This window comes from Podarcis tiliguerta (genome assembly GCF_965153285.1).
Source record: "Podarcis tiliguerta genome assembly, chromosome: 14".
Taxonomy (NCBI): Eukaryota; Metazoa; Chordata; class Lepidosauria; order Squamata; family Lacertidae; genus Podarcis; species Podarcis tiliguerta.
The window spans coordinates 28,403,647-28,423,008 of NC_139547.1; the positions used below are offsets into that span (position 1 = coordinate 28,403,647).

The window sequence follows — 19,362 nt, forward strand, 5'->3', positions numbered from 1 at the left end:
TGGGGGGAAATGGAAATATTTTATTACAGAATGTATACAGAGCATTGAGCAGAGCTGAAGTTCTCCTACCAGGCCTTTCCCAGCTCCTGCCTGCTTAGCGCAGGCCCAGAGGCCAAATGGCAACTGTTAGGACTTCCTCCACCAAGCTGCTGCTGCCCCCAAAGAGAGCAGCTGAAGATCGCATCCTGTAGCCACCTTTTGGAAACATCCAGAAGGAATTAGGGGAGGGGCCATAGCTCGGTGGTAGAACATCTGCTTTGCATGCAGAAGGTCCCAGGTTCAATCCCTGGCAGCATCTCCAGGTAGGGCTGGGAATGCCCCTGCCTGAAACCCTGGAGAGTGGCTGCCAGTCAGTGTCACCAAAACTGAGCTAGATGGACCCAAGGGCTTGACTCAATGTAAGGCAGTTTCCTGCATTCCTATGTACTTAAGGAAAGGCCTCCACCCACCTTTCATCTTATACATACAGAGATATGACCAAACTCTACCACCCCAATCAGGTGTAAATCTCTAGTGTGAAATGGATATTATGCTCGATGGACTGTTTTCAGTATTGATGGAACAACCATCAAGTTGTATTTTGTTAAATGTGTTTATTGATTTCACACACAAAAAAAAGTTATTTACGAAATGGGTCAGCCTCCATCGATAAGGGCTATATTCCATCTCTTGGTACAATATATGACAAATATATTCAGCTGGTCCAGAAGGATCAGACTGAAGAGTGGGTGATTATTTATGTATGCAACAACAGCAGCGCGGATACTATTGGCTCAGAGACGGAAAGAAGATGAAGTCCTGACCAGAGATGAATGGTTGATAAAGATGATGGACTATGCTGAAATGGCGAAAATGACTGGGAAAATCAGGAATATAGAAACTTTAATAAGGAATGGGGGGAAATTACAACACTGCAAACAATTAAAAACTTTGGCAGAATTTGTGTAATGTATAAAAAACTAAGGTAAAAATGGACTATTTTAAGAAAAATAGAGAAAATATATGATGCAACAGAAAAAGTTTGATAATGGAAACCATGGAGGGGTAGAGGGAAGTCTAAGGATTCAATGAATCCTAAATGTTGATGGTTATGATTAATGTTTGAATTCAAATGTATAGTGTAAAAGTGAATAAAAAAGGTTCTTTTAAAAAAGAAGAGAGGGCTGAGCATGGGCAGGAATACAGGAGAGAAGCAGAAGGAAGGTGTCGTCCAAGCACCAAATAAAAGCCCCATGAAGCTAAATCCTAGGCTGCCCCTTGGATCACCAGCACATGATGGTGAATCCCGCGGCTGCTCTGAGGAGGAAACAGTCCAGTGAAAGGCATGTGGCACCAAATGAGAACACAAAGCAGGAACGGACCAGCCGGCTGCCTTCTGCAGTTGCTACCACTAGCCATCGCCTGCTGCTATGGTGACACAGCCATCGCCTGCTGCTTGCCCACAGCATTTGGTACTCAGAGATGGAACCACCCTGTTCCAATAGCCTATTTCAGCACTGTAGCCAGAGACACTGACCAACCTGTCCTCCACACTTGTGGCTGGTCAAGCTACCTCTGTTGCTCACGCTGGTTCTCCCACTGCATGGCACTCAGTGGCTGGCGGCCATGACTTTCTTTGGTCTTCCTGAAACTGCTACCAGTAATTTTTGGTATGCTGCTGAAGGGCTGAGGCTTTTCCTCCAGGGGCTGGGGTAGTGCCTGCCGTAGAAGAGCCCACAACTAGCCTGGGGCAATGTTTAAAAGTAAAATCTTCTGATCTGCCACCCTCAGGCACCCAGGAAGAATCATGTAAAGAGATTCAGGAAGGCTGCAGGAATCCCAGCCCTGCTGAGAGGGCACACTCCCTCCCCACCCCCAAGTGTCCCCCTCCTTCCCTATAAGCTTTAGAAACAGAAGAATAGAGATGAGTCCAGGAGCTGCAGGGAGTCATTTGCATCCTCTCAGTTCTTCTTGCCTCAGTCATCCTGCAGAGAACAGCAGCAGTTATTCCAAGGGACCCCTAGACAGGCTTTGTTCCCACCCAGGGCTCCAGGCACAGGCCCCTGAAGTCAGTCTGGCTCCTGGGCTGGAGCAAATCCATGAGTTCCCAAGTCTCAGCCCATGCCAGAGAGAACCCCCTGCCCTGACTGCTCAAGTGGTCATCCACATACCCATTCGGCATCTTCCGCACCATCCCCATGCCCTCGGGGCTCATTGGACGGCTCCCCGTGATCCTTGAAAGCCAAGATGTTGTCTGTCCAGGACGCCCCGGTCTGTTGGTCACCAGCAAAATTGCACTTGGTCACTGTCCCCACATCCAGCTTGGCTAAGGAGACTGGAAAGGAGGAAAAAAGTGGCAAGAGCTAAGTGGCAGTGCAGCTGCTTGGCATGGGGGTTCAATCCCCCATGGCACCTCCAGGTAGGGCTGGGCAAGACTCCTATAGAGAGCTGCTGCCAGCCAGTGTAGGCAGTACTGAGCTAGATGGACCAATGGCCTGATTCAGCTGAAGGCAGCCTCCCACGTCCCTGAAGTTTCTACATGGAATATAGACTGGAGGAAGGAGTCTAGTCACACCAGGGTGTCCCCTTCCAGAAAGTGTTGGTGCTTTTGCAAATCCAGGTCCTAGCATGAGGCTGGCTCAGCAGGGATGGTAAAAGGGTAAAGGGGTTGACCGGGGAAAAGAGGCTTTGGGGCAGCAGCTCTGCCTGCAGCACTTACAGACAAAGGGTCCATCTCCCAGAGTCCTCAGGCTGATCTCCATCCCCACCTCCAGCTCCATCTTCTCCATCTCACTCTCAGGCAGCCAGAAGGCCACAGCCTGGCTGGGTGTGTAGGGCTGCGTCACCTTCACCAACTCTGGCTTGGTCACCAGGCACTCCAGCTCTTCTGGGGCCAGCCTGTCGGTCTTGCCCTTGGCCTCCACCTCTGTCCATCACAACACAGAAGGAAAAAAGACAGATGAATACAGGGAGGGCCTTACCCAAAGGCCCAGGCACACACACACAGGAGCCATCAACTCCTGGTCTTAGGCTGGGGACCACACCTGCCCTCCTTGAAAAAAGCCTCCTACACCCAAGCAGATCCTAGAGCAATCTTCACCAACTTGGTACCCTCCAAATATTTTGGGGCTACAGTTCTACAAAGGGATGTGGGTGGCGCTGTGTGTTAAGCCACAGAGCCTAGGACTTGCCGATCAGAAGGTCGGCGGTTCAAATCCCCGCAACGGGGTGAGCTCCCGTTGCTCGGTCCCTGCTCCTGCCAACCTAGCAGTTCGAAAGCACGTCAAAGTGCACGTAGATAAATAGGTACCGCTCCGGCGGGAAGGTAAACGGTGTTTCCGTGCGCTGCTCTGGTTCGCCAGAAGCGGCTTAGTCATGCTGGCCACATGACCTGGAAGCTGTACGCCGGCTCCCTTGGCCAATAAAGCGAGATGAGCGCTGCAACCCCAGAGTCGGTCACGACTGAACCTAACGGTCAGGGGTCCCTTTACCCTTTACAGTTCTACAACCATGCTGGACAGCTTGTTCCACTGCTGAGATGCTCTCAATCTCCCCACCCCACATGGCAGGAGAAATTCATGAGAAGAAGAAAGGCAGATCACATGCTGAGACACCCCAGTTCACTACCCAGGAAAACAGGGCAGCCTCCCAAGTCTGCTCTGCAGGAACACCACCCTCTGCTCTGCTAAGGCAGACCAAGGAGAAGCTTCTGGGCAAAACTCACTGTAGGATGCCATGAGGAAGCCAGTATTGACCTTCCGAGTTTCGCTGAAGTTGGGCTCCACCTCCTTCCCCTGGGGGTCAAATTTGCGGCGATGAACAAGCCTTGGCCTGATGTATAGCACGAAGTAGCGCTCCTGGGGTTTGGGAAGGACAGAGAATCTGCTCACTCTGAGTCTTCAGAAAACACCATCACTTTTGACTGTTGTTACCACCTACCAGTGCTATTGCCACTACATTTGCAACTCTGTATTACTGTGGATGTAAAAAAACTGGAGCATGTTGGCATTCACCAGCCAGTGTTGACAATCCCCGGCACCAGCCATTGTCAACAATCATCATGAAGAAGACAGACACAAAAACAAAAACTGCTCATTTCTAGTTTCCAACAGTCACAGAACCAATGCAAAAATTACAGTAGATTGCGCAAAATAAATAAATCACACTCACAGCTAGCAAGAATGAATTACTCTATATTTCTTCCTCTAGAACAATATGCAGGGTATCAGTGTCATACAGAATGAGGGTGAGTGAGCTGGAACCTGAACCAGACAAGGCAGAGCTGCTCCTGGAAAATCGAAAGTCAGATCAGGGAGCTGAAGGAGAGTTGGTTTTGCATGAGGCTGCACTTCCACTGAAAAACCATGGGGTTCCTTGCTTAGGGGCTGCTCCCTAGATTCTTTTCTAGATCCCTAGAGGTGTTTTTTATTCAACTGAGGTTGGTGCATCAAGCCCACCTCTGCTGCTCCTGGAGGTGCCAGCTCTGGCCCTGGTGAGACATGCCTTTGTTACATCTTGTTTGGGAGACTGCTACATGGGTGACTCTACGTGGAGCTGTCCCTCAAAGATTGTTCAGGAATTGCTCCTGGCTCAGAATGCTGCAGTCAGGCCCTTGACAGGGGATGAGAGAAGGCCTGGGACTCTCAGGTGACAACAGCTACCATTGCCTCCCAGACCATTTTCAGCACAATTCAATGTGCCAATTGTGACTTATAAACCCCTAAAAGGCTCAGGGTTAGACTTCCTGAAGGTTACTCTACTGCACAGCCCTTATCTGGTATTGCGGTCTTCAAGAGAGGCCTTTCTATCTGTCCAGCCAACATCTGATGCACACTGCTGGGAACTCGAGAAAAGAGTTTCCCCAGAGACTGCATCCAGAGGCAGGGAGAAGGCCATATAGTCCCCCTTGAGGAGGACTCCATTTAGCCAGGATAAACCATCTTCATTCAAACAGGTGTTTGGCTCACTAGGCTGGTCTGTTTGGCTCTGTTGCTATGTTTAAATATGTACTTCTAAGTTAACTATGCTTTCAATTAACTGCCTTTTTCTATATGCTTTTATCCAGTTTTATTGCCATGTTGTCTAATGACTGATCCTTTTTTATTGCGGATTTTATTACCTTGGACGAAGTACTGTTAGTTACCTTTTGATGGAAAGGCAGGATGTCAAGGTAACAAACAAATATCCAAAGAGAAACGTCAGCAATGCAATCTGGCTACATAACCTTCAGATTGTGTCAGTCCCCTCCCTTCTCTCCCCATCTGGCAAATAATCCAGTCCACCAGCAGGGAGGATCACCTGCTCATCCTCTCAGGGTGGGGCAGGGCAGGAGGCTTAGGACCCAAGGGCCTCTCCTGTTTTGGGGACAGACTCCAGTTCCTAATCTCCCACACACACAAAAAACCCTTGGATCTGCAGGTTATTCAATATTATCCTCAAAATGTGCACTATAAAATATTGATGGCAGCCTAAAATAAAAATAATATGCACTAATAGCCAAATCTGATGAAAGCAGCAGCAACAAAGCCATCTTTTTTGGAAAAAGCCCACTGAAGCAACGCTGCCTTTACTGCCCTTCTAAAAGTGATAAGAAGCAATTTAGTCAGGCCAAGGGATTTCTGCAGGGAAGTTGTTCCAAATCTGGGTGCCACAACCACAAGGTACATACTGGCTTTATGTCTGAACACTGTGGGGCTCCCAAAGCAGAGTCTCAGCAGAGGAATAAAGTTCTCAGCAGACTTGCATACAGGGAGGCATTTCTTGAGATATTCCAGTCCTGGGCGCTTTAGGGTTGTTTGATGATGATGATGATGATGATGATTTATTATTTATACCCTGCCCATCTGGCTGGGTTTCCCAAGCCACTCTGGGCAGCTCCCAATAGAATATAAAAAAACAATAAAACATTAAACATTAAAAACTTCCCTAAATAGGGCTGCCTTCAGATGTCCTCTTAATGTCAGCTAGTTGTTTATTTCCTTGACATCTGATGGGAGGGTGTTCCACAGGGCGGGCACCACGACCAAGAAGGCCCTTTGCCTGGTTCCCTGTAGCAGTGGCGTAGCGTGGGTTGTCAGCACCCAGGGCAAGGCAAGTAATTTGCGCCCCCCCCCGCTGCACTGTCCCTCCCCCAGATAGTCCCTCACTCTCTCTCCGCACCACACCGCACGCCTGGCACCCTCCCCTCCACAGTGGGCGGCGACCCGGCGGCTCGGATCGGATTCGCACAGCCAGCACTGCAGTGAGAGAGAGTGAGTGAGCCAGGTAGGGGCAGAGAGCTGCGAGTGTGAGCGCGCCCCCCCCCAGATGTTGCGCCCGGTGCGGCCGGCCCCCCCTGCACCCCCCACGCTACGCCACTGCCCTGTAGCCTCACTTCTCGCAGTGAGGAACTGCCAGAAGGCCCTCGGAGTTGGACCTCAGTGTCTGGGCTGAACGATAGGGGTGGAGACACTCCTTCAGGTATACTGGGTCGATGCCATTTAGGGCTTATAGGTCAGCACCAACACTTTGAATTGTGCTCGGAAACATGGAAACAAGTGGCAATAAATGTAGGTGGAATGAGACTGAAGTTAATTTGATCAGAATGACTGGCACCATCAAAACCATAGCAGCTGCATTCTGAAGCTTCTGGAGGGTTTTCAAGGGCATCCCCACATACAGCACATTACAGTGGTGCCTTGGTTTATGAACTTAATCTGTTCCGGAAGTCCGTTCTTAAACCAAAGCTGTTTTTAAACCGAGGCGTGCTTTCCCTAATGAGGCCTCCCACCACCAGTGCCCTTCCACCGTTCGGCTTCTGTTTGTAGACTGAGGGAAAGTTCGCTAACCGGAACACTACTTCTGGTTTTGCAGAGTTCTTACACCGAATAGTTCGTAAACAGGGCTGTTCTTAAACCGAGGTACCACTGTAGTGTAGTTTGGAGGTGACAAGACCAGCCCTGGTTTCTTAAGAAAAGAGCACAGCTGGCATTTAAGACACAGCTAGTAAAAGAAACCACTCCTGGCCACTGGTGCCACCTGGCCATCTAGAAGCAAAGCCAAAGCCAGCTCTCCCAAATTGCTGTTTATTACCCTCATCCAATCTAAAACCGCTGCTTAGCAGGACCCCTTCCCTCTCCAATTCAAGGCACACAAGCTTGACCTGCCAGGAATTGTGAGAACTGATATTTTTGTGTTTCGGGAAAGGAGATTATGTATCTTTTACTCCCACACCAGGATTCCCAGGTGGGATTACTGTATTTGTGGTGCAGACACATCCCTTCATTTCCCACAGCAAAGACAGCATTCTGAGTGGTGCAGATGGCAAGGAGAGAGGTCACACGAACCGCTTCAATGCAAACTAACTCTCAATGTAATGCCGTGAACAAGTGAGAACTAATTCATGGAGGATAACACTATCAATGGCTTTTTGTCTTGATGGCTGTGTCAGACCTCCAGCACCAGAGCTTCAGAACAGGCTGTGGCTTTCCTGCCCTGCACTTATGGGGCTTCTCAGAGGTTCCTGCGGGGGAACAGGAGGCTGAGTACTGGTCCGATCCAGCAGGATCGCTCTTCTGCTCTCATAAGAAGCCTCACCTTTTTGTCAGCATCATCCAAGATGAGATGGCGGGACACATCCAAGAGCTGCCCCTCCACAATCACACCGTCACCACTGCAGGGGAGAAAAGTTAAGACACAGGGGAAGAACCCCAAGTGAAGAGTTTATGTCAATCGCCCCACAATCCCCTGGGGTTATACTGTATCAGGGAATTTTGATGCCATAGAGGGGAAACATTTTTTTCACTTCTCCATCCATGCCATTCCCTCTCTGCCTGACCTACCTCACAGGGCTGTTGTGAGAATAGCATTAAAGGACCCCATAGGTCTCCATGATTCTGTTCTTGGGAGGTCCAACTTCCTAATTGTCCAATATTCAATGGGTGGGGGATTCATTCATTTCTCTCGCTCTTAAGGGGCCCCTCAAGGATTCATTATTGGTGCTCAGCTCTTTTTCCTCCACACAAGTGTCCCTGGGCGACCGCATCAAACCCGACCCCTCGACGCTGCATCCCCTCAGTCTGCAAGGGCGGGAGGCGTCACTGCCCACTCTGCACATGCTCAGAGACCCCTCCCCGCTGAAGCAGCCCACCGCCTACCGCTGCCAGGAGGCGGGGTCCCAGCGGCCGCGCAGGCGCTCCGTGTGCACAGCCTTGGTGCTCAGGGCGCCCTGGTCGTAAATGCGGCTCATGATGGCGGCGAACACAGCAGGGCCGGGGGAGGTGGGGCTACGGAAGACAGTGGCTCCGCCCACACCCTCCCGGCACCTGCGCAGTAGCGGCAAAAAAAAAACCCACCGCAAAGGACAGCACTGTGATCACCACTTGAGCTGCGTCAGAGCTCGGAGTGTAACTGCGGGAGGGAGAGTGGAAGGATAGAGGCGAGTCGCCGTCGCCGTGGGGTTGGCCGATTCCGAGGCAGGCATTGGTCCGCGGTTCGGCCGGTGAAGGCATTGATTGGGTGATTAAGAGGGAGGACGGATGGGCGAAGCCCCGCCCCCTGCACGCGAGAGGAGGAAAATGGCGGGAAAGAAATGGGGGAGGAAGACAGGGGCGACTACGCGCTTGCGCACTTTCACTTACGCGTGTTTCCCGTGAGGCGAGGCACCCACAACGCTCCTGCGAGGGAAGCCAGCTCAGGGGACGTTTCAAAGCACGCAGCTGAAAACAGCTGCCTGAGGCACCCCGTTGAGGCCGCTTGCCTGTGCCTCTCCTTGTAAGGCTGAAGCGCGCCAGGTGGGCCGTGGGAAGGGCCCTCCCTTCTCTCTTGCCTTTTTGGTAACCAAGGCCCTGTGGCCGCAGGTGAGAAGAGCAAGGGGCTGAGAAGACTCAGAAAGTGGCTCTGTATAGCCAGGAGGCTCACCACTACCAGTAGCTTTTTGCTTCAAGCTCTCTGGCCTCCATAGTGAGAGTGAGCAGAGAGGAAGGGGATGGAAGTGCTTTAGGAGCCTTTAAAACCTGGCAGGATGGCAGATGCAGAGGTGCTGTGCAGAGCACAGAAAAGCCACATAAGGATCCTTTCTGCACGCCCACCCCGAGCTCTACTATTATTACTGTTATTATTATGCAGAATTTATTTATATCTCACCTCTTCCCCAAATTGGGATTCAAGGCGGCTTCCACAAATCAAAACAACACAGATTAGATACAAAACGCTAAAAATATACAAAAGGCAGTTAAACTCTAGTAGAATTAAAACAATATGAAGAACAAAAATACGACACACTGTTAAAAGCTCTTTCCTTAAAAAAAAAAAAAGTTTCCAAAGGCCTGTTTGAACAAAACAGTCTTCACACGCTGGCAGAAGGAAAATAAGGAGGGTCGTCCCTCCCTGGGAACCTAAGCAGAGGCTGCTGGTGAGCTGATGGTCCATCTGGTCTGGTATCCTGTTCTCACAGTGGCCAACTAGATGTTTTGTGGTCATTGTGTCCTGTACAGAGTCCTGTAGCAGTAGAAAAGTGGATTCAGTGGTAAGATGTGGGAAAAGCCTGGAAGCAAGGATCATGTTGCTCTTATGTCCATCCTTGGTGCCACCGCATCTAAAAAAAAGAATATTGGGAAAATGGGAATTGCAACCAGAGGGGTCACCCCTTACTTTCCGTGGCAGCAGCCCCCTTAATATACCGTAATGTTCTTTAAAAGCCATGGTGGGGCAAATGTTTGACTAAAACGGAGGGAAGTGGAGTGCAGTTTGAGGATTTCATTAAGGCAGTCTTTGCCAACCTGGTGCCCAGCAAGTCCAAAACACCTAGAGGGTACTATGTTGGCAAAAGCTACCTTAAGAGCCCATTAGCTCTACAGTCACAAGTACAATTGCTTTATCGAGTTATGCCCACTGGATGGCAGGGAATCACTTCTAAAGCCCCTTGCACTACCAGAGGGCAACATTCTGCCAGCAGGGAAAAGTGGCACCCACATTAAGGTCAATAGGGAGCCTCAGATGGCTGCCACTCTGCTCTTCCTTTCCCTACTCCACCTCCCTTGCTGCAGTGCAGATCTCTGCATCGTCCATCCCTCATTACTGCTGGTATGATGATCAATCTAAAACTTGGGACTGCATGAAGTGGAGAGTGGGAGCAGCAGGTTGGGTATGCAGCTGACCTGGGATAACAACCAGCAGACATTGGAAATTAAAAGGAAGCTGTATGGCTGTTTGAGATTAAGGGGGCTACACAAAGTGAAAGCGTCCTGAGCCTGAATGTGATCATTGTGTCATAGGCCAATTACACAAGCTATTAGGCTGCCTTGATCCAGATACATGCACATGTTTTTTGCAGCTATTTTCCATGGCAGTCCATAGCCAGGGTTTGAACTCAGGATGTATGCTGAGTCTCTGCTTTTTCCAGCTTAGCTATGGCTACATGCAAAGCTGGTCTACAGGTCTGAGGGAGAAGAAAAGAGGGGGATACCCTAGGAAATTAATATTATTGCTCCATCATGGCACTTCTGTGTCCGGCTGCCTGGAACAAGGGGCCAGGCCTGCAGTCTTGCTGTGCCATCCTTTTCTCACCTAAAACTATTCTTCCCACCCGGGCCTCCAAAATAGGAGCTTTTACATCTCCCTAACGTCCAGGTGCTGTATCCTTTTTATTATGTTGCTACTAATCCCCACACAAGGGGGGGCGGTGCCAACCACAGTCTTGCCACTGTCAGCTCCATTATTCCCCTTTACGTGTGGCATCCCTTATCCCCTGCAAAAGGCTTTCCCCAAACACTTTGTGCATGGCTGTTGCAGAGGAAGCATTGTTTTGCCAGCAGGGCTTAAATCCTGCATGGGGCAGAGAGCTCTTTGCACAGGCTTCTTATCCACAAGTACCTGGTTGGCTTGTGCAGGGAAAGACAATATAGCTTGTTCTGGTAGCATAGCCAGGGTTGGGTAGCCCCACAAGGTCACCTGAAAATTCTATGCAGTGCTAGGAGCTTTCCTTGCCTGGCTGGAGATCTGTTGTTGGTGAGCATAATATTTGTGGTTGGTGGCAGAATTGCCAGGCCTGCTGTGGTGGGTGTGTCTATTCAGTGTTGCTGTTGACTCTGCTGCTGGTTCACCAGAGGAGGAGCGTGACTGTGTTATGCTTGGCAGTAGCTGTGGCCTAGCAGCTGCTGGGGGAGCACAAGGGCCATCTGATGGCCCTGCGTTTGGAGCACTTCAGTGTAGAGGTTTATAAAACTATAAATGAGAAAAGCATGAATGGAGGGTAGTTTTTCTTTTCTAGTAAACAGAACTTGCAGGGTCATCTATTGACAGTGATAGCCAAGCAGGATCAAGAGGCAAAGGCTTGTCTCTGGCTGCCTCACACACAGAACCCATTAGAAGTCCCACCTAACCCCAGACATGGAAGGTTATTAGAGACAATTAGAGGGGCCCTTTCGGGCCACCCCTCCTCACCTGTGCAAAGGCCTGGCTGGGTGCACTTGCACACCTCGCTAAGAGAGACCAGGGTGGGAGATTTGGGGGGGGGGAATTCTGTGGTGCTGGGAAAGGAGGGCAGAGAAAGAGAGGGAGAAGCTCTGTGGGGAGGAGGGAGAGAAAAGGAAACTTGGCCAGGGCCGGAGAGAGAGGAAGTGCGAAAACAAAAGCGAGATAAAAGGGGCTGCTGCTGCTGCTGCTGCTGCTCTCGCTCTCCCTCCTCTGCGCCTTTCTTTTTCTCTCTCCCTTTTTCTCAGAGCTGGGTTAGGAGGGGCTGTTTTGCATCCCTTCACGTCAGCCCTGCCTCATTCCCTTCTTCCTTCCTGCTAGAGAGCGAGAGAGAGAAAAGAGAAAGGGAACTGCGAGCAAGCGAGGAGCCGGCAGCACCCAGACGAGGATCTGCCCCAGAAGGAGAGGTGAAGCGGCCTCCCTTGCCTGCCTGCCCGTTACCCGCCCCCCTTGCCAAGCCTCTTCGGGAGTCCCAGGGTGAGTTCGCCTCAGCCCCAGCCAGCTGAGCCAAGCCCTCTCTTCCCGGGCCGGAGAGGAGGCGGGCGCCGAAAGCCCCGCGGGAGGCCCGGTGGGCTGCCCCCACCGCTGCCGCCTCTATCCATCCCGGCGCTCTAATGCCAGAGCAGGGAGAGAGAGAAAAGAGTGATGGCGTCTGGAGAAGGAGGGAGGGAAAGAAGGAAGGAAGGAAGGATAGAAAGAAGGGGGAGGAGGGAGAGGAGGACGCACAACTGGGCTTGGATTGCGGCGCTTCTTGTCTTGCTGGGGCTCACAGCACGTGGGGGCTAACACTCGAGGAGCCTCCCCCACATCCTTGTTGCTCGCTTGCAACTTTCCCCTCCTCTTGCTGCTTTACAACACAAAGTTTTGCTCTGCAGGGAGCCGATCCGGGGAGGAGGGAGGGAAGCAGGCAGCGGCAACAGCGGGAGGGGAGTCTCGGGAGGTGCCGGCGTGGAGCTGATGGAGTGGACCCCTCTTCGGTTGGTCGGCTTGCAGGAGGAGGCAGCCGGTGGGTTACCTGTTGCCGTCTCTGCTGTGCTTGGCCATAGGGGGACGAGGCCCTCGTTCTCGAACCGCCCCTGGAGAGGGAAGTGCCGGCTGGACTTTCCCATTCTGTGCCTGGCCGCGGTGAACTTTCCCTTTAACAATCCTCCGGATAGGATTGGAGGGGACGGAAAGAAACTGGAGGGGGACGGACCTGGTCCCTTGCATGTTGGCGGAGGCTCAGTAGTAGCGGGGTTTGCTCTCTTGGAAAGCGCGCCGCCTCAAACTGCAGCCTGCGGATAGTGCCTGAAGCTTCTCTGCCTGCTGTTGGCTGGCCTTGCCAAAGAGCTAGGAAGCAGCTTTCCTGGAGCGGTGGCTGCAAAGGAAGGGGGGACTTTGCTCTTTGTCTGCCCAACCCCTGTGCCTTCCGTTAACTCTAACAGATGAGAATGTGTTTTTCCTTGACTGATTCTGTGGACTCGCATGTGTTGGGATCTGCGCTGTGCAATGGGAGTCATTCTGTGCAGCATCTTTGCTTTCTCTCTCCTTGACTGCCCTGCTGAGGTCTGTGTCATTGAGATGGTTCTTAAAAACACTCAGAGGTGTTGCCCATAGAAGCTGCTCTTGCAGAGTGGGCTGGTCTGTGCTCTTGGGCACCTTCCCCAGCCCTGTCCATGTCCCTTCCTATCCCACTTCCAGAACTATCTGAAGAATTTAGTACTATCTAGATACTTTGAGGAAACTAGTGGTGGTAAAGCAGCAGATGATTCTGTTGATGGATGGTGACCTCTCCAATGATGATTCCCCCCCCCCCCCCGCTGCCATCGCTCCCCCCATACCCACTGGCAACATCAAAGGTTTATCTCAGAAATGCTTCAGCTGCAGTTGTCTCATTGAATGGAGGGTATGATCCTTGCAGTATAGGCTAAACAGTGTGAACAAAAACTCACATCTAAATTCTAAAGTGTTGTTGGCACTTGAGTATCAGGTATGCACTGTGTGGGGCACCCCAGATCGATTGCAGCAGGCAGCACAGAAAAGGTTGCTTGCTTGCCATCTTCCAAGGACTGTCTCAAAGCAACTCTGTCCTGGCAGAAAATCAAAGATTCACCTTTTAATCAATGCAACCTTAGACTTCCGATCTGCTTTTGGAATGGTGTCTGTAACTCTTTAAGCTACATTTGCAACTGGCTGTGACTGTAAAATGACTGCCTGGTGAAGATGGTGCCTCCTTCCTGACATAGCTTGAGAGGAAAACTCTAACAAGGGAGGGTGTTTCATAGGAAGGTAGCAATACCTATGGTATTAGATAAGTTATTAGGTAATGTATACCACTAAAGCAAGGATTTCATTTCCCCATATAAAGTATGTTACTGTTTTTGTTAATAATTGCCGTACTTGTATGGAACTGTTACTAAAGCACTTTGCATATATCAAGGGTGGGGAACCTGTGGATGTTCTGGTCTTAAGAACATAAGAAGAGCCTGGCTGCTGGATCAACCCAATGGTCCATCTAGTTGAGCACCTTGTTCTCACAGTGGCCATCCAGATGCCTCTGGGAAGCCCGCAAAAAAGACCTAAGTGCAGCAGTGCTCTCCCAGCTCTGTACTCCCAACTCCCATCATATTTGTCCCTGCCAGCCAGAGCTGATGGGAGCTGCAACATCTGGAGGCTCACAGGTTCCCCACCCCCGACATACATTATCTCAGTAATCATTACTCCTTTATGGAACTGAGGCTCAGAGAGAGTACCACGGGTCGGCCTCAAGAGGTCAGTGCCTTTTCCTTATGGAGCTCAGAGATGGTCTACTGTGTGGAATAGCTTGCAGTTTAATAGCTTTTCATGTCATTGGAAAGTGACGTTCCTATGAGAAATGCTTAGAATCATAGAACTGTAGAGTCGGAAGGGACCCAGTTGTCTAAAATGGTGCATCACTTTTCTAAGAGAATGCACACACCTTTCTCTCCTTTTAATTTTTTCCTTTATTCTTGCAGTAGAATCTTTATAATTGGAGTGTGTCTAATTAGAAAAGATGTTGAAAGTTCACTGGAGACTTTTGAATCCCCCCCCCCCCCCTGTTTGGGGTGCTACAAGGTTTTATTGGTATAGAATTTAAGGTTAACCAGAAAAAGGGAGAGAGAGATTGTTCAGAGCTAAGCTGTAGGGCAGTGGTTCTTGAACTGTTGGGGGGGGCATACTTCAGTGGCAGAGCACCTGCATTGCATGCAGAAGGCCTCAGGTTCAATCCCCAGCATCTCCAGATAGGGCCAGGAAAAGACCATCTGAAACTTTGAGAACAACTGCAAGTCATTGTAAATACTGAACTACATGAACCAGTTACCCGGCTCACTATAGTGAAAGGCTGTAGCTTACTGTATAACAACTGTTTTGCATGCAGAAGGTCCCAGGTGCAGTCCCCAGCATCTCCAGATAGAGCTAGGAGCAAACCCTACATGAAAGCCTGGAAAGTTGCTGCCTACCAGTGTAGAAAGTAGTGAGCTAGATGGACCAATGTTCTCTCAGTATATGGCAGCTTCATATACCTGGGTGGTGTGGAGAATGAAGTTCCAGGAGGAATAATAGAATTGTAGAGTTGGAAGAGATCCCGAAAGTCATCTAGTCCACACCCACCCACCCTGGTAATGCAGGAATCTCAACTAAAGCATACACGATAGATGGCCATCCAACTTCTGCTTAAAAACCTCCAAGGAAGGAGAGTCTACCACCTCCTGAGGCAGACCATTCCATGGAACCCAATTAAACTTTTGAGTATACCTGCAGAGCATGAGTTCTCAAACTTTCTACCCCCAGGGCCCACTTTAGACATCTGAAAATTACTGAGACCCACCAGTCACAAAGTGGTAGGAGGTGAAAGCCGAGTTTGGCATAGCAGTTGCAGACATTTTCTGGTATCTAATCCATATTTGGAAATTGCTAGATTCTATGCCATTGACATTTCCTCATGGCAAGGAGTTCCACAGCTCAGTTTTCCTTAAGCTAAGTACAGACATCTGCTCTGGTGAGATTGTGAGGTCTTCTCTTTTTTTTAGGCAGAATATGCTAATCTAGAGGCTCTTAAATGCAGTATACCTTCCCTTTCCCTTTCCCTTTCCCTTTCCTTTCTCCTTCTGCCCTCACATGCTTCTCAGAGTATTTTTACTCTTCTGTAATTTTATCTTCCATTCTCCTGCCACACTCAACTTGAACCTTATTCCTTCCTCTCCCCCACAAAAAGTGCCATTTTCAATCTCTCCTCTCTAGCCCTGTTACAATCACTCTAACATTCCTTCTCTTACATTCCTCCTCTCTTATCCCCTTCCTTTCTATTCCCAGTTATCATCATCAGTAATATGTAATTTTGTAACAACATTTTATCACACTAGCTAATTTCCTTCAACACCTCCTCCGGCCCTTTCCCATCAGAGGAAGTAAGCCTTCCTCCCACCCCCCTCTCCTGACCACCTTTAATCAGCATATAAGAAGTTGCTGGTGCTGGTCCAGCCAATTACTATGGCATGGCTAGGTGGCAGAGGGAGGCCAGTCAGGAGACAGTGGGCAATCTCTGGCTCTGAGGCCAACCTGGAAGTGCTCAGTGTAGCAAGACTGGCCTCTGTATGGAAAGGGTTGACAGTCACTGCTTCTTGCCTTGATAGCATCATGCTAGGTTCTCCCAGGCAGGAGTTTCACTTTCTCTTGGTCCTCAAAGCAGCTACAGCTGCAGCTTCAAGCATCAGTTAAAGGTGGGGAACCGTTATCAAGAATTCAGGATGTGAAACTCTCATAGAATTCCACTGACTTAGCTTCAGGAGCAGAAACACACAAGCATGTGATATTGTAGTTGGTTTCCCAGCAAAACATTTAAAATGCTTTCAGTGTATCCAAAAAGATAATATTGGACCTGTCAGTGAAGGTCTGGTCTGCAGTTTTGGTGGCTATCCCAAGTGATCAAATGCAGGAATGAAAAGGACGGAAGGAAGGAAGGAAGGAAGGAGTGCTAGAATTACAGAAGGAAGAATGCTGGCTTGTTCTAATTTTATCTTTCCTGTTTCACTGTCTGTCTTGTGTTGCCGGTGCATGTACTCAAATATTTTACAGTATTCCTGCCACAGACACATTTTCTGTCTTTCTGTTATCTTCACAGATATGTACTTTGGTGTAATTTCCTTCAGGTTGCATAGACACTAGGTCTTCTCAGTCCCATCAGCTTTGTAGCTGTTTTGCTCTGAGGTTTTCCTTCCTATCCCTTCCCCCTGCCTGTCCAGCTGAAAAATGTTGAGAACTGCTATACAACCCCCCCCCCCCAGTTCTTTAGCCATGTCTGCAGTGGGGGGGGGGGTGTTTCCATGGGAGCTATTCCCCTCCCAGGATCCAGTGTGCCAGCTGTTCTGTGGATCTTCTTACAGCCCTTGAGATTAAAGGCACTTTGGCTTCTGTGTGTTCCTGGGTAACAGCACTGAAATTAAAAGAAGTGAGCCTATGGGAGAACAGAGCAATGTTTCCCTTGCAGAGGTCTTTGTTCACTAAACTTACTCTGCTGCTTTCTTGTTCTCAAAAACTAAAATATGGATGTTTTCAAGCTTGCTGTCACATATGCACTCTGTTCTTTGGATGCTGAGTATTATTCCCACCTCTGCTTCTTATCAGCCTTTTGAGTTAATTCCCCTGTCACACCTGTTCCTTTTTCTAATATCTTCTTCTTGCCTGCCATTCTGTGGTCTGCAACCACTGACCAATATTTAGAAATATAAGCTCCAGGAGTATTCTGATCTCACATTTTGGTCTCAAGATCATCTCCGACTGGCTTCCCGTTGCATGTGAATTTCCCTTCATTATGAAAAAGTTTGATAATAAAATCCAACTTGGGATGGTGTGGAACAAGCAAAAAAAAGTTCCATCAGAAATGTTCAAAAAAGTTTTTAACAACCCAAGGCAGAGACTCTCCTACAGTTCATGGTTGTTGGTCATTATGCCTCTGTTGTTTGAGCATAGTTCTTTAGTGCTAGCACAATAGAGTGTGAGCAGGTTGTGATCTATTGGGGTTGCAGAACTATGCCCCAGATTGTGAAATCTATGTCCCTGGAGGAGTTTGGAACCTCAGGAAAGCCTTGCTGGATTAGACCAAGAATTCACCTTGTTCATCATCCTGTCTCCAGCAGAAGCCACTGCCAAACAGATGTTCCTGGGAATCCCAGAAGCCCAGGCATGAAGGAAAGAGACCGTTCCCACAGCTATGTGGACCCTTTGCCTCTTGAACATGGAGATACCAGTGGCTAATAACAGTTGATAGGCCTCTCTGCCATGAATTTGTCATTGCTACATCTTGAGGCAGCAAAATCTGTGGATTAATTATGTGTTGTGAGAGGAGGTACTGCTTTCATCTATCCAGGCCCTACTGTCAATCAGTTTAATTGGTTCTAGTCTTGTGGGAAGTTTTCCATGAAATTTCAAATTTTCCCACTCCCCTAAATCACTTGAGATCTGACCTGGCATGTTTATTGGTTCATATAAGTGAAAACAAAATGCCATGTTAAATTTGTGTGCTGTAAATACCTCCAACAGTCAAAAGTAGTTGAACTGAAATATAAGGGTGAGGCAAATCCACAAAACACACTTGCAGCACAATCCTATAATCAAGTTAGGCCAAATGGGAGCTATAAGGTACAGTGGAAGCCCCACTGTCCTAGCATAAGTTGAAGATAATGTCTGTTGGACTAGAGATACCAGCAACACACCTGCAACACCAGCAGAACTCTTCTAGCATAAGCTCAAAACAATGCTGAGATGTGGATGGAACTGGGGAGAAGCAGAATTATGCTGAACCTTGTAGTGCTTCAGATGTTTTTCCTGCCCCAATGCCAGAAAAAAGTCCTGACCGCAACGCCAACTACAGAACAGCTGTATGTGAAATATCACCCACTCAGTGGACTGGAGTAAGAGCCACTGTTCCCCATACCCTCTTGCCCTACTCATGATGCCACAGAATCTAATCACAGCACACCAATATCAGTGTCAAAATCCCAGGGAGAGAAAGACCACAACTCAAATGACGGGTCATGAGACTTTATTGCTCTGATCTCATGTCATGCATAGAAAGAGCACATTGGTAACACTTCTTTCCCAGACCTCTTACAGGTACTTTGTCTTGGGACTTCAGGTCAAAACACTCTACTCCCTCTCTCAAACTGGGGAGGCCAGAACAAAGCATCCCCACAAGCAAGCTACTAAGTTTAAGTGTTGCAGCTGTCTTCATCACCTCTTGCTGGAAGCCTCGTTCTTCTGGACCAGCGGGGAGCAGCATCTCCCATCCAGGCAACATGAGGGTCACCATGCCGAAGTGTTCTCTGCTGGAGGATGCTGATCCTGCCCAAGAACTCTTGCCTTGCAGGATCACAGCCTGGACATGGGGAACAGAACAAACAGCCGCTGCACACATGCTGCAAGCCCCCTGCAGGGGAAAGGGGTGTGTACTGCCTACTTCTTAGGGGAGACTGAGGCAAGGGGGCTGGATGACTGCTTAAGTGGCACCACTCCCTCTCTTGCTGTCATCCTCACAATCACCACCTCTGCATCCAGGGCTCACTTGTTCCAGTTGCTGATCACTGCCCCTTACTCTCTGTGTGTCTCCCTTCACAGCTCTCTAACAGAGGAAGAGGACAAGAGGGCCTTCCTTATGCCCAGCTACATGCAGGCTTCCAGGAAAGCTGCACCTGCTGGGATTATCCTTTCTACACAGCTATGAAGCCTTGCCCACTTTCCCACCTGACCACCCCACACTTCCAGTTCTTTTTCTGTAAGCAGCACAACTCCTGCTACTCTGCTATCTGTCATGCAACTTTCAAAGGCACAGGAGCCCAGCTGGGGCTACCAGTCTGAAAACAGGCCTATGTTTGTTTAGGCCTCTATCTCACCCCCCACTTCCCCAAAGGCTATTCAATAAAGGCTATAACTTTG

The 19,362-nt window shown here is 49.4% G+C and overlaps 2 protein-coding genes and 1 long non-coding RNA gene across 6 annotated transcripts in view; 1 reads left to right on the forward strand and 2 right to left on the reverse strand.

The window, feature by feature from the left end:
- On the reverse strand, nucleotides 1-12,736 carry LOC310663836 (arpin-like). Of its 2 annotated transcripts, none has more exons than XM_083412307.1 (6): nucleotides 12,446-12,736; nucleotides 7,555-7,630; nucleotides 3,704-3,836; nucleotides 2,699-2,905; nucleotides 2,151-2,314; nucleotides 1-1,964 (listed from the first exon to the last, which is right to left on the reverse strand). In XM_083412307.1, exons 1-6 carry the CDS (start codon nucleotides 12,637-12,639, stop codon nucleotides 1,956-1,958), a joined length of 783 nt encoding a protein of 260 aa, XP_083268433.1. In that variant the 5' UTR covers nucleotides 12,640-12,736; the 3' UTR covers nucleotides 1-1,955. The 2 variants fall into 2 exon arrangements, with proteins under 2 accessions (XP_083268433.1, XP_083268434.1); XM_083412308.1 differs by lacking the exon at nucleotides 12,446-12,736 and adding an exon at nucleotides 8,115-8,397.
- Nucleotides 8,531-19,362, forward strand: part of ZNF710 (zinc finger protein 710) — a 21,896-nt gene continuing 11,064 nt past the window's right edge. Inside the window, exons 1-2 of one of the 3 annotated variants that reach the window (XM_083412011.1) lie at nucleotides 8,531-8,816; nucleotides 11,752-11,907. The gene's annotated coding sequence lies outside the window, so the exon portion shown is untranslated. Of the gene's footprint in view, nucleotides 8,817-9,647; nucleotides 11,908-19,362 lie in introns of those variants that run through there. The other 2 variants (XM_083412012.1, XM_083412010.1) reach the window with 2 other exon arrangements.
- LOC310663892 overlaps nucleotides 14,487-19,362 on the reverse strand; it is a 6,314-nt gene continuing 1,438 nt past the window's right edge. The window contains exon 2 of the long non-coding RNA XR_014504640.1: nucleotides 14,487-18,805. This is a non-coding gene — a long non-coding RNA (uncharacterized lncRNA). The remainder of the gene's footprint in view (nucleotides 18,806-19,362) is intronic.